The sequence below is a fragment of the Typopeltis vanoorti genome, chromosome 9 (assembly GCF_054136105.1).
Source record: "Typopeltis vanoorti isolate ZY-2024b chromosome 9, IOZ_Tvanoo_1.0, whole genome shotgun sequence".
Classification (NCBI taxonomy): Eukaryota; Metazoa; Arthropoda; class Arachnida; order Uropygi; family Thelyphonidae; genus Typopeltis; species Typopeltis vanoorti.
In genome coordinates, this window is record NC_143557.1 from 137241906 (window position 1) to 137260192 (window position 18287).

At 36.2% G+C, this 18287-nt stretch overlaps 1 protein-coding gene across 3 annotated transcripts in view; it reads left to right on the forward strand.

Moving 5' to 3' along the window:
• The window catches only part of Piezo (piezo type mechanosensitive ion channel component), a 1325935-nt gene that overhangs the window by 1115671 nt on the left and 191977 nt on the right, over positions 1–18287 (forward strand). For all 3 annotated transcript variants that reach the window (XM_090398322.1, XM_090398324.1, XM_090398323.1), the window contains one exon: positions 15235–15282. In XM_090398322.1, coding sequence (XP_090254448.1) covers positions 15235–15282 — 48 coding nt within the window. The remainder of the gene's footprint in view (positions 1–15234; positions 15283–18287) is intronic.

Consider the following 18287-nt stretch of genomic DNA (forward strand, 5'->3'; position numbering starts at 1 on the left):
CTTAGACATCAACTTGGGGAAGTTTCATGGATGGAGGAATTGGAAGGCAGGGATATCATTAGTTCTTGGGAAATTGTGAAGGAATATTGTTAGCAGCAATAGTAAGCTGTATTGCACAAGTGGAGAAGGACACGATTTGGTGTAAAGTGAATGACATGCAGTTCCTGTTGAATATTGTTTGTCATCCACTTTACACCATGTTGTGCAAATTGTGAAAAAGAGGCTATGGAAAAGATATAAAGAGACAAGTGAACAGCAGATGCATGAAGAATATAAGACGCAGGCCAGGGGAATAACTAGCATGGTAAGGAAGGCAAAACTGAAATATGAGAAGAGATTAGCCCTAAGATCCAAAGAAAATCCTAGGGAATTTTTTTAGCTGTGTGGCCAGTAGGAGGAGAAATGATTGTGGAAGAATGACATTGTGGGATAAAAATGGGAATAGAGTGACTGATGCAGAGCACATAGTGGAATTGTTCAATGAACACTTTATTGGAGTATTTCATCCTGGAGGAATAAATTTCAATACTAGAGGGATAGGGCAAGTTCGAGGTTTAGAAGTGCAGGAGGAGAGTGTGTTCCAGATACTGAGTTCTCTGGATGTCAATAAAGCTGTGGGACTGGATGATATTTCACCACGAGTTTTGAGAGAATGTGCTAAAGAACTGACAGCTTCTTTGACCTGGCTTTTCATTGAAAGTCTGGCTATGGGAAAGGTGCCCTGGGAATGGAAGGAATGTAAGATAGTGCCATTGCATAAGGGTGGTAGCAGACTGGAAGTGTCTAATTAGAGGCCAGTTTGTGTGTCATCAGTAGTTAAGATCTTGGAGAAATTAGTGAGGGACCGTATACATCATTGGGCAGGTGAGGGTAATGTTATCTGTGAGAGTCAACATGGATTTGGGTGCTTTTGTTTTAATCATATGCTAGCCTTTTATAATAAAGTTACAAGAGTAGTAGATGAGGGAATGGCATATACTGCCATTTTCTTGGATTTAGCGAAGGCATTTGACAGGGTGCCACATGATAAGCTGATATTTAAGTTTTAGCACTAGGGTTTGGATATCAGGTTAGTCAACTGGATTCAGGATTGGCTGTCCGATAGATATCAGGGCTCAGTACTGGGACCTCTATTGTTTAACCTTTATGTCAATGACATTGTCAGTGGATCGCAGGGGGATATTCAGTTGTTTGCAGATGATGTGAAGCTGGGAAGGGTTATTAGTAATGGTGCAGATGTGGTAGCCCACCAAGAGGATTTGAATAAGCTAGACATATGGGCAAATGACTGGGATGTAAATTTAATGCAGCAAAATTTAAGGTCTTGAGATTTGAGACACATCAATGGGATGCTGTATACTCTATTGGAAGAGCTATACTGGAGGAGGTTGGGGAGACAAGATCTGGGATTGATGATTGATAGAAATCTGAAATTCAGGGGACATGTTGCAAAGATGGTGAAGGTAACACAGAGGATTGTTGCAATAATGAGAAGGACACTGACTAGTAGAGATAAAAGAGTTATCATTCCATTGTATAAGAAACTGATCAGACCACACTTAGACTATTGTTCTCAGATTTTGCCAGATGAATAGCAGGCCTGGTTTATGCTCTCTTCTTTTTTTGACATCTTATACATGTCCAGACATGCAGATCTCTCCCAACCTTACCATCTGGCCCACATAGCCAATGCCACAACAGCAATGAATCTCATAGACCTGGTTTTTTCATTGGGTGATGTGGCGGTTTTGGTGATGATTTAAGAATCGTGATATGTTTTGTAATGGTATAAAGAAGCCACTTTCATGTTGTACTCGCAGAGCAAAATAAAAGTGGCTTTTTAGAAAGTCTTACATAAGACTTTTTTTAAAAAGTCTTACGACGCAGGAAAGTTGTCGGGTTTTTTAGTTGTTTATTTTTAATCAACTTTTTATATTACAATGTGGTCTCAATACTGAAAACTACCTACATAACTTCTTACTCGTTGAACTCTACATCTAGAACAGTACTATGTTGCAGAGAAAATTCAATGCTTTCGATATACTGGTATACTAATCAGTTCCATACGATATGCGAATATTTCCTATGAAAATATACTACGGTACTGTCTATCAAGTGTCTTGGAACATGCAATGCTCACTGCGAAATGTCCAGTGAGCCCATCCTACATCTGACCATTAATTTCCCAAACCGGTTATAGAATATTATACTCTCTAACCAGTGCCTTGAGTTCAATATTCAATGTTTCTGCTGAAAATATACTAATCTCCATCCAGTTTCTTAGAACATACAGTTATATGAAACATGTAAACAAATACGAGTCCATCATACGTCTAATCAGTAATCTCCGAAGTGCATCACATACATGAGCCACTTTATGATATTTCAAGGATTTATTTATTTATTCTTATGACAAAAGGAATACAGAACAGCTACAGGTCAATGTCCAGTCTGGAAAACCAATCCATGTCCTCATCCGTCACTTTGTGGATGTCCTGTTGGCCACCACCCTGAAATTGGCGCCTTGGGCAGTTGTTCACAATATGAGTTATTGTCTGAGCCACAGGAGAACAATCATAATAAGGGTGGTCTTACAGCCTCCATTTATGTAGTAGGTAACCACATCTGCCCTATGTTGGCTTTTTCATGTCTATTTAAGTAAATGGCTTCATTTATACTGACCGGACTACATCATGATTACTAACAATACGAGGGATTTTTCTAAAAAGAAAGGTAACACTTTTTTTTTCTCGAGGATGTTTAATAATAGGAAGTTGAAATTATGCACTTAAGAAATAAGTGAATATGCACTGCTTCTCCACAAAGTCTCTGAATTTATTGATGCACTTGTCCCAACGATAGATCACGTTATCAATACCAATACTTAAAAAGTCCGTGCCCACACCCAGTAACCGACATCACACTGCCTGATGAACTTCCTCATCCATAGTGTGAAATGCCTTCTGGAAAGGTGTTTCTTGAGGGGGGGGGGGGGGGAACAATGGAAGTTGTTTGTCCCCCTCAAGAAATATTCACCAAAATCATGCCACTTGTCAGGAGTCCTGGTTGTTTACATCAAATGTTTGTCTTTTAGTTTGTTCATCCTTGTACACTAAAGCTCTGCATTGCTTAATTTTGCACTTAAGAAATAATTGGCGGGCTCCTTGCTGTAGAGCAAGGAGCCCGCCAATGCCTTGGTGATTCCAGAACACTATGGCCATGATTTTTTGGACAGTGGAAACAATTTTGAATTTTTTGTGCACAGGAGACTGGATGTTTCCAGGTCATGCAGTCTAGTTTACTCTCCAGAGTAAAGTGATGAACCCACATCACTTGTGACTAGGCAAGCAAGAAAATCCTTGCCTTTGTTGATGTATCACAACAGATTCTCCAGACATCTCCATGTGTGTCGCCCTTTGCTCCTCTGGCAATTGTCGGGGCATCCAGTGGGTGCACACCTTTCGAAGCCAAGGACATTGTGAACAATCTTGTAAACAGTGGACTTACTCAAATTTACTACTTGTGCAATTTCACTTGCTGGTCTTCAATGATTTGGTTCACAATAGAGAAGGGGGAATAAGGCTTAGTTTATTACTCTTCCCATAAACATTATGACATTGGTTGGAACAAGACCTTCATGCCTTACTTGAAAAAATCTTTCTCTATTTTTATAAAATAAACCATCGCTATCATTTTTTCATATGGCCCATTCAACAAGAATCAAGGAATGATCCTAAATGATATTTGGAAATCCTTTATTAAATCTCTTCATATGCCAGATTTCAACTTTCACCTAATCATCTACAAACAATGCTATAAAAAGACTCATGCCACCTTGCCCTGTTCTAATGTACTGTATTTCCATTATTTATTTATTTCGTGTGTGAACTACAGAAAGTGTAAGAGCATACATATAAATGATTAAAAGCATACATTTAAAGAATAGGGATATTAAAAGCATACATTAAAGGCAAAAATGCCACTTGCAAAAAATATCATGCAAAAACATAAAATGTCAGATTTCACTCATTCAGTGATTTCCATTATTTATACTTCAGCAGTCTCTACAGCTTCACTCTTGTTAACTTGTATTTTGCATTTTCCAACTGTAAATTTATGCTTGTTTTACCTTTAAGAAGCCTCAAGCAGTCTCTAGTGAAACTAATTTTAGATTTTGTATAATTTTTTATTTTATTTTAGATGTAGGCCATTGTGCTCATTCAATACAAGTAGCAGGCCACCATCTCAATCAGTATTTTGGCATTCGGTGTGTGTGCAATTTTTTTATAGAATTCACAATACAGTTTTCTGTGGAACATCATCTTCACAGCTATATTGTCATGTTACCTTCCACAGGCTTTGTATAAATGACTGTTGAACATAATCCTGAAATTTGTGATACCAATTATGAATGGAATTTGGAGGGTTATTTTCATACTTTCTTCTAAAAGCTTGCTGAACACTAACAACAGAATTTGTGGAATCAAATTATAAGACATGAAAAGTGTGCTCCTGTCCACTCATCTTTCTCCACTAAATTAGCAGTGCAATGTAGTTATCATTGAATACTAACTCTTGCACCTGTGTATGCCAAAGCTCTCTGAGTTCATATTCCTATTTGAAATTCTGCATGTTGCATTTTCCTGCTGTAATTGTTTCTTCTTTAAAAAAATTTGAGAAATTGCATTTATGTGCCACAAACAAGAGGTTACGAATCTGTAACACAACAGTAACAGGTGTGTCAGATGATTAAGAAGAAGAAATAAAAGAGAATCTTTTGATATGTTTCTTACATGGCTGGAGATTATAGTTACATTTGAAAGCCAAACTATGTATGGATGTTGACCAGTAGCTGTCTTTGAGTGTTTATAGGAGAGTCGAGGAACTATGGTGACAGCACCTATGACCTGTAAAAAATGCATAAAGCAGAAACAGTATGAGAATGTGAATAGAGTGAATCTGTGAAAGAGAGGTCAGGTGTTAAGTGGACAACATTCTTCTAGATAGTATGAAACATTTTTAGGGAAGTTCTTGATACATTGCCTCAAATGTAAGAACAGTGTTCTGTGGTTGGATGAATATGGGATTTATATAGTATTATCAGCTCAGCTATACACAAGAACAGAAGAGGACACTAGTGTTTTTTTTTTTTTTTTTTTTTTTTTTCCTTAGGTTAAAGTGGTATAGATATGTGTGCAAGAGCAGGCTAGAGGAGTAAGTCAAAACTGAAGTGGGATTATTTTTACTAAAACTTAGTCAGAATTCAGTTTTTGTAGCAGTGAAGTTCAGTACGTTTTCCCATCCCCGGTGAAGAATAGTGAGAAGATCAGCATTAAAGATTGGTTTTATTATTATTATCCTAAGACCCCCATAGAGTCAAAGACTCATCTAGGAGGTCCTTTTATCATACACACAGCTCATCATGCACCTTAAACACACTCGCATTCTCTGCAGACACCACCCTCTTAGGCAAGGCATTCCAATCATTCACAACTCTGCATGCACAAAACCTGTTTCTCATTCCCTTGCTCACACCCTTCTTATACAGCTTCCAGAGATGACCCCTGATCTTCCACCATTTTCTGTAAAACCTCTTCATCATTGATCCTATAACAATCCCTTACTAACTTGTAGGTGTGTATCATATCACCCCCCCCTCTTCCTTCTATCCACTAGACACTGTAAATTGCTCTTCTCAACCTTTCCTCATATTTGACATTCCAGAGATCAGAAACTACTTTAGTCAGTCACCTCTGGACCCTTTCCAACATCTCTTCATCCTTTTGAAAATCAGGTGACCAAATCTGTACACTGTAGTCCATGTGTGGCCTAATCAGAGCCTTATATAATGTAACAAGAATCTCCTTATTTCTACAAGTCAATGTCCTTCACATCATTCCTTGTGGAAGATCTTGAAGCTGGGATCATTTCAGCTCTACAATTTCTGTTAAATGTGAAGGAATCTACATTATCATCAGGAACACTGTGCATAGAATTTGAAGTTAATGAAAGAATGAATGTTCAGGTGTTGGAATGTTTGTAGGAGCACATTTTTGGGTACTTGCATTGATGAGCAAATCCAAAAGAGAAAAAACTATTCTCTGGTTATTCGCTGTGCCATATGAAGAGAAAAAAAACCATAGATGGTTTTCTTTCTTCAAATAGCACAGTGAATGACCAGTGAGAAAACTAATTACTCAGCTTGCAATGGATTATGCCAGACCAGATCAAATGCTTACACTGGAAATGTTAATAACAACCAGACAGGTTTATCCAAAAGGTGGATAATGTTGGCTTGAAGTTCTTCTCTGAGGCAAGAATGGAACATTCATATTGGTGATCACCATTGATTATTGGTTGTCGGTGGCCTTCTCCGTTGTTTTTTTTATCCACCCAATTTATGAATCTTTTTAATATCTTTTTTTTTTTTTTGTCAGGTCAGAAGAGACATGTCAGTGATTTATTCTTTGCATAATGGATAGGTTACTAGGAGATCTCTTATCTTTCAGTGATGTTTAAAAAAAAAAAAAATCTTGGTTTAATCCTTTATCCAAGTGTATACAAACAAAGTTTGCACGTGAAGTATCTTCACATCCAGGAGACTTGTATATAGAGGTTAATGACTTCACATCAGTTGCCTTAGTATCTCATAATGCAAAACACACACTTTCTTTCAGATATGTATAATGCCACTATAGAAGGCCACTACCCAGATGCATCTCAGATCCAGAGTATTTTAATAATAAGGTGATACACTTTCTGACTGCTTTTATATTAGAAATATATGACTTCTGCATTACTTCAATCTTGGTATCTCTTCTGGATCTGGCTTCCACTGATGAGCCCTCAATACAGGTTCGAAAAACCAGTCTGGGTAGTGATCCTTCTCATAATGCATATCATACCCATCTGAAAGGAGGTATGCTTTGCATTATGGGATACTAAGAGAATTGATTGAAGTCATTAGCCTCCATATACGAGTAGTCTAGTCGTGAAATACTTCACATGCAATAATATAATTTCTTAGCATATTTAATTCATAAATAGAATAGGGTTCGGAGTACTAGGTCCAGCAAAGATCATTTGTTATTCATTTGCTCCAAATCAAGTCTCCAAATATTTGCAAATCAGAGTGCATTTGCTTTCCCATTTGCACTGAACGATTTGCTCCAAGGAATGTGTATTAAAGACGTGGGTGCATTGTTAGTATAGTGGAATGATGGACAATAACAGATGGATATTAGGTCATTACTAATATCCGTCCATTAAGGCTTAAGTGTTGGGAGAACATCATGTTGGAGGTTTAATAGATTATTGTCAGCACTAAAATTGAAACTATTTTTAATGCTTCCAGTATTTATTAGGATATCGGATATCCTAATCTTGACTACTATGCCCAGATCTGGGCACCAAGGTTTCTTCTTGATGGGGTGGAGACGATCCAGATGCGAGTAACCAAGATGATAGCAGGTCTATGGAATGAACCTTATGAGAACAGGTTGAAGATTTGTGGGTTGCAGAAATTCGTTGATAGGCAGAAAAGGGGTGATATGATTGAGATATTCAAATTACTGAAGGGTTTCTATAAGATTAATTCAGGGGATATTTTTCAGAACATGACTGGTGGTGGGAGGACTAGGGGCCATCCATGGAAACTGGGCAAGGGTGTTAGAACTAGGTTTTTTACTTGGAGAGTGGTGAATGATTGGAATAACTGCCAGAGTTTGTTGTGGGTGCCTTGACTGTGAATTAGTTCAAGGCAAAGTGTGATAAATACTGTGTGGATGTTGAATAGCTGTTCTTGACATAATGTTTAGGGCCTCCCTCGATGAGTCTAAGGACTCCTTGGAGTTGCCCATAATAATAATAATTTCATCTCAGTTAGTGAGACATCTTCAGACAATAACAATTGTAAAATACACAAAGGCAACACAATATTGAATAAAACATGTGGCTATATGACTATAGTACTAAAATCTAGGTGGTATGCCTTCTATGGGCATTTGTAGGAGGCCTAGGTTGTAAATGGGATCTCTGAGAATTAATGTTTCCCAAATTTTGAGAAGTTTCATGCAGCTGTATTTGTTTAAATTTGGTTGATTTCTGAGCATCACTGCAATTTCCAAAAACAGTCTTTCTTTCTTTGATAAATTTACAGATTTTTCTTAAATTTTGTAAATTTAAGAAATTTCTCGAACTTCCCAAAACTTTTTTTATTATTATTATTTATTTCATGACAGCGCCATGGAGTCCAAAGACTCATCGAGAGAGGGCACCTACTCTACAACACTTAGTTTCTACCACTTCCATCTGTCACCATCACCTACACACCACTGTCATCTACTGCCCACACCACTAATATTTTTTGTCTGTAAATTGTGTGTGTCCTGAAGGTTGATTTGTCTGTATGTAGGATGAAAAACCTGAGTTTCCGGGAGAAAAAACCTGGCTATCTCCGTATGAGATCAGCTAACTCACCTTCAATTGAAAAAAGTCCACATGAAGAATCCTCCCGCCATGATAAGAATTGGACTTAGGCCTTTTCCAATCGAAGGGCACAACGTACCATCATTCTTCCAATTATGCTACAGACGTGCTAAGGAAAACTTAGGAAACATTACTTAAACTTAAAACTTAGGAAACATTAATCCTTGGATATCCTAATTTGCAACCTTGGCCGTCTCCTATAAACAACCATAGAGGACGCACCACCTGTAGGACTCCTGAGCCATAGCTGTATATTTTATTCGGTATTGTGTTGCTATTGTGTGTTTTACAATTGTTAGTTGTAATCCCTGAAGATGTCTTGGTGACTGAGATGAATATTGGAAGGCATTGAAAATCGTTTTAATCCTTCTTAGTGCCATCAATATTCCATGAAACCTCTAACATGATGTCATTACTAATACAAATACCTTATCATCTCTTCCATCTTCTTATCATAAGATTACAGGAATAGATCTAGCTATTTAGAATCTATATCTGGTGCTGTGTAGGATTTACATTGCTGAATTGACATTCAGCATATGTATATACATATACAAGAATAAAAAAATAGTTGTTATTATTATTATTATCATCCAGGCCTCCATGGAGTCAAAAGACTCATCGAGGGGAGATCCCCCCCTAAGAAACACAAAGTCTATCATACCACTCCTTAAACTCATTGACTATTCTCACTCTCACCACTCCATCAGGCAATGCATTCCATGGTTCAATCACCCTCCATGCAAAGAAACCACTCCTCACCCTCTTGCTCACGGTTCCTTTCATAACTTCCAGGGATGGGCTCTTGTCATCACTCCTTCCCTCTGTTCAACCAAGCAAAAGAACTCCCCAGTGTCAACCCTTAACCACCTTTAAACAGTTTAAAAGTCTTAATCATATCACCTCTCTATAAGGTATTGGTTGGATGTTTAGAATTATGGTCTCTGCAACAATGTTATGAGGCCAGTGTGTTATATTTCTAAACTGTGTTCTTCTAGCCAGTTTATCTGTTTTGTGGGATGAAAAAAAATCTCCCTGTTATTTATGCATATATATGCATAAATAACAGGGAGATTTGTGAATACAGTTCCAATCAACAAGATGAGTGGTGATATAATCTTAACTGATGAGTTAAGATTATATCTTAACTCATCAGTTAAGATATAATCCTATTACATATATTGTAATAGGATTATATCTTAACTGATGACACGCTTTGTATTGTAATATGTTTGCAGCAATTTCAGCATATTTATAAACAGAAATTGCAATCCTTAAATGGTCTCTAAGCTCTGTCCAGATCACAGAATGGTAAATGACATTTCATGAGTATTGTTTAACCACGCTACCAGCCAAGATGTCTATAGATGCCAAGGTTATCATGGATACAAAATGTATATTAAAATTGTATACATTGAAATATATGATGGACATGAAGCATATGAGGATACGTATTTGATCCATAATGGCCGGTTACATGTTTAAGTAATCTGTTAGAAATCTCTGGAACATATAACATCGCTTATGTGAGATCTCCACATCTTGTCTCAGACAACCTGCTCTACTTTACAACCAAAATAATGTTTATGCTTTGTTGATTAGAGGAATGAAATTTTGCCTTTTGAGATTTTAGTGTCAGTTTCTCAGCAAATGTAAGAAAAACTGTTAAAGAATATAATTCTTCTTCCTTTCCAGGCTTATAGGCTAAGTGTCCTCTTCCGGACTCAATTCCATCTTTTTAAGGGTCTTCCTCGGCATCGAGTACCTTTTGGGTGGTAATTTAGAATTTGTTTAGGTATTCTGCTTCTATTCATTCTCAGTATGTGTTCTTTCCATTTTTCTTTATAGCAAATAACTGTTTCATTTAGGGAGATTGTAATTCCAAGTTTTTTTCTGATTTTGCTGCTTTTCTTTTTGTCCATTATTGTGACTCCTTCAATTCTGCACAGAAATTTCATTTTGGATGATTCAATTCTTCTTTCATCTGCTTTTTTTATTGTCCATATCTCACTGCCATAAAGTAAGTTTTGTTTAGCTACTGTATTGTAGATTCTTATTCGTGTGTGTTTTTGTACATAATTGGGTTTAAAAATTTTATTTATAATGCCTGTTACTTTTAAAAAGTTTGATATCTTTGGTTCTATATCAGCTTCATTTTCATATGACATTGTGCAACCTAAATATTATACTGTATTTACTTGCTCTATTATTTTGTTGTTTATTACTATTTTGCTTCTTATTGGATTAGCACCTTTGAAGGCCATGACTTTTGTTTTGTCTGTTGATATTTCCATACGATGTGTTTTTATCAGATTATTTAGACTGAATAATGAATTTTGTAGTTTATCTTCATTGTTTCCAAGGATTATTTGGTCATCAGCAAAAAGAAGAGTAGCTAATTTGGTATTACGGTTTATCTTGAATCCTCCTTCATTAGTTATCTTCCATTCTTTTATGATTTTATCTATGTATATATAAAATAAAACCAGTGAGAGAGAGGGCAACCCTGATGTACTCCTCTATTTATTGGTTTCCAACTTGATGTTGAATTATTGTACTTCACAGATATTTAATTATCTTGATATATATTATATAAGGCTCTAAAGAGTTGGTTTGGTATTTCATATTCTTCTGTGATTTCCCATATCTTTTCTCTGATAATTTTATCAAATGTTTTGGTGTAATATATAAAAGCTATGTATAATAGCTTTGATCATTTCTCTGTGTTTTACAATTAATAATTTTAACGTAAATGCAGAGTCTATGCAAGACCTGCCTTTTCTGAATCCATTTTGTTCTTCTATTAATTTTGGGTCTACTATACATTTAAGTTTATATGCTAAGATTTTTGCATTTACTTTATAACAGGTACTAAGTAAGCTGATTCCACAATAATTGTTACAATCAGATTTATGTCTTTTTTGTAGATGGGGATAACTATTGCTTTGATCCAACTTTGTGGGCATTTTCCTCTTTCCAGATCATATTATGAAAGTTAAGTAACCTGAGTGAGAATTCAAGTCCTGCATATTTGATAAGTTCCAAGTTTATATTGTCTTCTCCTGGAGCCTTTCCTGTTTTGCTTTGGGTTAATGCTTCTGTTAATTCTTCTAGAGCGATGTTTTCCAAGTTATCCAAGATGTTTACAAAGGGTAGTTTTTTTGTTTTGAATGTGTTCATCATACCATAGATCTTGGTATTAATTTTGCCATGTTTCTATTTTAATGGTATTAATCTGCTTTTTCTCTAGTTTCATTGCTTAGATCTTTGAGGATTTTATATGCATTAGCACTTTGAACGTACAGTCTCTCTCTCTAATTTTGTTACAAAATTGTTCCATCTGTTTCTGTTTATTCTCATGCATGCTATTGCTTTCTTTCTGCTGTATTTGATTTTTGATTCTATTGTTTTTAGGTTGAGCCAGTTTTTATATGCTTTTTTCTTTTCTTCAATAATGCATTTAATTTCATCATCCCAGTCCCTAAGGCCTCTTTTTCTTTGTTCCTAAACTTGCTTTTGCAGCTTTTGTCTTATGGTTTTTAGGTTTGACCATTCTTTTATTATTATTACCATCCCAAGACCTCATGGAGTCAAAGACTCATCTGGGAGGTCCTTTTATCACACACACACATAGCTCATCTTACCGTGTTTTAAACACATTCAAACTTTTTGCAGACACCACATTCTCAGGTAAGGCATTCCAATCATTCACAACTCTGCACGAAAAAAACCTGCCTCTCACTCCTCTACTCACACCCACTTTATACAGTTTCCAGGGATGACCTCTGGTTCTTCCCTGATCTCCCACTATTCTCTGTAAAACTTCTCCAGCATTGATCCTATAACAACCCCTTACCAACTTGTAGGTCTCTATCATATCTCCCCTCTTCCTCCTGTCCACCAGACTCTGCAAATTACATCTTCTGTGTTCTGATTTTGTTTTATGCTTGTCATCCAGTTCTTTATTATTTTTGGGTACAAGTCTTTAATACTATTGTCGTCCAAAAGTCTAACTTTGAAGGATTCAAAATTTCTGTTTTCCTTGTGTTTTTTGTTGTTTTCCATCTTGGTTCCCATTTTATTTTTCCAATTAAAAGATAATGATCTGATTCTATTTTAGATCCTTTGTATACTCTTGTATCTATTATCATTTCTGACATTTTGATATTGCTAATTATGTAATCAATAATGATTCTTGTGTCTCTTGCTTCCCAGGTGTATCTGTGGATGTCTTTATGTTTGAAGAAGGTGTTCATCATTTTAAAGTTATTGCTTATAGTAAAATCTCTTAATCTATTTCCATTTCTATTACAGTTAAGTTCTCCAATAGGTCCTAGGTTTGGTTTATATAGTTTATTGTCAATTCTTGCGTTGAGATCTCCTATTACCAAAATGTGATCCTCAGGATTGGTCTTATTTGGTATGTTCTGCAGTTGGGTGTAGACGTTTTCTGATCCTCCTCTTTTCCTTCTTCAGGTGTGTAAGTTCCAATTACTGTCATATAGCCTCTGTCTATTTTAATTCTCATTTCTATTATGAATATAATGCTTTCATGGTAATGTAGCATAAAAGAATATACATATATTTACAAAAGAATAATGAAATCTAACAAGCAACTGGCAAATTAGAGTCAAAAAGTAAGTTATTGTTATTATGCCTAGATAGTAAGTCAAAGCTGCATTGTAGGAGGTTCCTCTGTCATGCACACAGCTCATTGTATCCTGCCTTAAACATATTCACGATCTCTGCTGATGCTACCCTCTCAGGTAGTGCATTCTAATCATTAACTACTCTCTACACAAAACACCTTGTACTCACTCCATTGCTCACACCCCTCCTTATACAACTTCCAATAATAACCTGTTGTTCTCCCCATCTCATGGCATTCTAAGGAACCTCTTCAGTGTTAATCATATAAGATCATTTTAATGATCTTTTATGATTAACTTAGAATAGGTTTCAATGGGATATTCAGTTGTTTGCAGATGATGGAAAATTGGCAAGAACTATGAGAAGTACAGGAGATTTAGTGGCTTTACAAGAGGACTTGAACAGACTTGAGTGAGTGGGAACAAGGATGCAGTTTCCAATTCAATGTTGTAAAGTGTAAGGTTTTAAATTTTTGTAAACAAAGATGAAATGCAGAGTATACACTTCGTGGGGATATATTTTGGAGGAGTTTGAGGAAATAAGAGATCTGAATGTAATGGTGGATAGCAATCTAATATTTAGAGTACACATTTCTAAAATTGTAAGGACAACACAATGAATTCTGGCAATGATGTGGAGGATACTGACTTGTAGAAGTAAGGAGATTCTGGTTCAGATCTTGCATAAGATCTTGATTGTTCTGATTTGGTCAGCTGATTTTCAAAAAGATGAAGTATTGGAAAAAGGGTACAGAGGTGATTGACTGAGGTGGTCTCTGGAATGTTGAGTATGAAGAAAGGTTGAGAAGATGCAATTTACAACAAATTCTAGTGGATAGGAAGAGGGTGGGATATGATAGAGATGTATAAGTTGATAAAAAGTTTTATCAAATTAATGTTTAAGAGATTTTTCATAGAATATTGGGAGAGGGGAAGAGGGAGAACAAGAGGTCATTCCTGGAAGCTGTATGCCGTTGCTCACACCCTCCATATAAGGAGGGCGTGAGCAAAGGCATGAGAAGCAAGTTTTTTTGCATGAAAAGTGATAAATGATTGGAATGCATTGCCTGAGAGTGTGCTGTCTGCAAAGAATGTGAATGTATTTAAGACATGGTATGATGAGCTGGGTGAATGATAGAAGGACTTCCCACAATGAGTTTTTGATTCCATGGAGGTCTGGGGATAATAATAAGATATTGAAATATTCCCATAAGCTCTGTGGTCAAATTTCATATGAAACTTTTATAGTTTCTGCATTTGGCTTTGAAATAATGCTGGGTTTAATATCCCCTTGATTTTTATAAATTTTGCATCACCAAACTGAAGCCTTTTCGCTCTTTATTTTAGTAAATACTTTTACACACTAACCAAGAGTTCACTTACGAAAAATATACCTCTCCTACATTTCAAGTTCCTTAGTATTAAAAGAGAGTTTTTGCTCTTTTAAGGTTTCTGTCTTATCTCCGACAAAAACCAACCAGTTTGAAAAGCTGTCAGGCCAGTGAAACCTTATCAAAATGGATCAACAGGAGGCGAATATATGGATGCTTAACAGTGATCGTGCCAACGATAAGGTCTGACTAGGGCAATTCGTAAATGCTAGCAAATGTACTCTCGTAAGCTCTCTGTTCAAATTTCATCCGAAACTTTTATAGTTTCTGTATTCAGCTATGAAATAATGCTGGATTTAATATCCACTTGATTTCTATAAAAGATATTGAAATGTTATTTGGAAAGTGGCAAAGTGTTTGTAGCTTGCTCCACCTTTACCACATTTGCTGGTATTGTATTACATCACTATCCTCTGGGTCTTGCTTCTTTAACTTTTGGCTGAGAAGCAAATTGTAATGTGTGTGTATGGGGGAGGATCATGATGTGAAATTGTCAAATTTACTATTTGTTGTAGATCATAGTGAATAGAACTGCTCAGACAAACTTTCAAACTGATCAGTTGGAAAAACACTGTTCTAAGGCACCTCTAACTGCATTAATCTCCCTAGATCTCGGTTTATCTGTTAAAATTAGGATAAAAAAAAAACTTTGTTGTATAGTGTTATTGATGTTCTCTGCTCTAATTTATATTTCAATTGCTTTTTAGAGTGGTGCTACTGATGAAGGAGTTGCAGCATATATTCAAGAGAATAAAGTAAGAATTTTAATTTCCCTTTTTTATTATTTAATATTTTATTATATATATATATATATTTACTTTATCAATGCACCTAGATATTGCTCTTTCCAGCCCGAAGAAAAGCAAAAGGATTCTCTTTAGCCTGCATGGCCAATGTTCTTTCGTAATCCTGTTTTGCTTTTCTTACCACACTCGTTACCCTTCTGGCCTGTGCTTTATGCCTGCCAGTCACCTTTCTCCTTAAATTCCCTCCATAGTTGTTTCTTTTTTTGCAGCTCAAGCTTAATGGTGTTATTCATCCATATAACTCCTACTTGATTTATTATTCGGACTCTAGGTATACAGTCAGCCATTGCTTCATGCAAACACTTCTTAACTGCCTCCCATGCACTATTAACTTCTAGTCCTTGCAGTTGTACATGCCATGGCAGTACACTGAACCAATCAAACTCCTAAGCTTATCATACTTTCCAGCCCGATAATTCCACATGTACCCTGTCTTAATTGTAAATTTCACACCTTTAGCCACCTCCCAAGTCAAAACCTTATGATCACTCTCACCAATTGGTGGCAATGTGGTCATATTTGTTACAGCGAAATCCTCAGATGTAATTACTAGGTCAAGCACTCTCTGATCCCTAGTATTTTCCATTACGTGCTGTTGCAGATAGTTATCCCTTAATAACCGCATAAAATCCAATTCCTTCCTACCGTGTGTCCTCTCCTCACTCCAATCAATGTGACCATAGTTGAAATCTCCCATAATAATTACACTCATTTCTTCTATTTGCTTGTGCATACTGTCACCACCATCTTTTCCATCACCTGGTCTATAGCAGCACCCAATTTTATATTTTGTACTGCTAGCCACAATCTCACACCAAATGGCCTCAAATGTGCTTTTTTCTCTATCCTGCAATTCAACTTCTATTCTCCTTGGCTGCAGCTCATCAGCTATCATCAACAATACTCCTCCCCCCATTTTATTCTCCCTGTCATTCCTGAACACACTATACCCATCACATTCAATCCCACTAGCTATATCATCTACAAGATATGACTAGTGGTGAGGCGTGACGGGAATACGTACATATAAGAAACAGTGTAACTCTGGATTCGCGTAAGTCGGGGTGTGACTGTATAACATTATCTGCATTAACACTTTCCTCCTTATGATCACACTATGTGATCCATAAGGTGATGAATAACAGTGGAGATAATGTACACACTAGTCTCACACCTGATATAACATCAAATTATCTTCTTCTTCTTCCTCCATTTCTAAACTGCTGACTTACGACTCAAATATAGCCTAAGTATTGCTTCATATAATGTCCTAATGTCCCATTTACACCATATATCTGTAGAATTTTTAAGAGCTTTCCTCTTGGCACCTTGTCATATGCCTTTTCCAGATCTATGAAATTAAATATATATCCTTGTTATATTCCCATGATTTCTCAATTTGTCTTGAAAGTTATCCTGAGCCCTGAATCCAGCTTCCCCAAGCTTTCCTTCCATGATTTTTCTTAACCATCTCTCAAGAATACTGAATAAATCTTACCAGGAACATGCAGTAGGGATATACTTCAGTAAGATTTATTTTTCATTCAGTTTTATTTTCCTTTTTTTATAGATGGATGCTATGAGAACTCCCAAAAAAACAAAAACTACAAGATGTGAAGAGTTCAGGACAATTAGCCTCATCAGTCAAGTATCAAAAGTCCTCCTATATGTTATTCTTGAAAGAAATAAAAGAAAATTAAACATAGAAATAAATGATACACAAAGTGGCTTCAAGGAAAATGTAGGTACAAGAGAAGGTATTTTCAACGTCAGAACCATCATAGAAAGATATCTAGAAAAACAAAAAGATGTGTATCTCTGCTTCATAGATTACAAAAAGGCATTCAACAATGCTCAACATGAGCAATTATTGAAATCCTTTCAAAAATAGGCATGGATGGAAAAGACATTAGGCTAATAACTAAACTTTACTGGGAACAGACTGCATCTTTGAGAATAAATGGAGAGACCTCAGAAGAATTCCCAGTTCAGAAAGGTGTGAGACATGGCTGTCTTGTCTCTGATTCTCTTTAACCTGTACACAGAAGAAATATTTAATAAAATTAGTAACCTGAAAGGAATCACTGTAGGGGCATAAATATTAATAACCTAAGATATGCAGATGACACAGTTCTTCTAGCTGAAAACAAATATGACCTCAAGACTCTTATAGATGAAACTGTCGAGTGCAGTGAATAGTATGGCCTCAGTTTCGACTTTAAAAAGACAAAAATCATGATAATTTCAAGAGAAAAGGAAATATCAAAAATATGCATCAGTATAAGAGGAAATAAATTAGAACAGGTGCAAATATACATATACCTCGGACATTTGATCACAGAGAATGGCAGGACAGAAGATGAAATTAGAAAAAGGATTGAAATTGCAAGGTCAGCTTTCAACAGCATGAAAAATCTACTGACATCTAGAGAATTAAATCTGAAAACAAGACTAAGAATCTCCAAATGCTACATATGGTCTACATTATTATATGGAATAGAGACATGGACACTCTCCAATCTGAGTGTGAAAAAACTGGAGGCCTTTGAAATGTGGATGCTGCGAAGAATTATGAGAATATCATGGAAAGACAAAAAGACAAATGAAGAGGTACTAGAGATGGTAGGCATAAACAGGAATCTGATGAAAGAAATTAAAAAGAGAATAAGTCAGCTATTTTGGACATAACTGCCTACAAAGGACACTTCTCGAAGGAACTGTTAAGGGAAAGAGAAGGAGAGGAAGACAAAGACTGGAGTAGATGAAAAATATAGAAGACTGGACCTATCTCTCATATGAGGAATGCAGCAGAGAGGTGCAGAATAGGACATGGTGGAGACACATGATAGTCAACTCCTGGAGGGAGAAGACACCTGACAGGACTATGAGAGCTCTACCCCAATCATCTGGAATTCAACCCAATAAACAGGCCTTCCAAAATATACACTGCTACC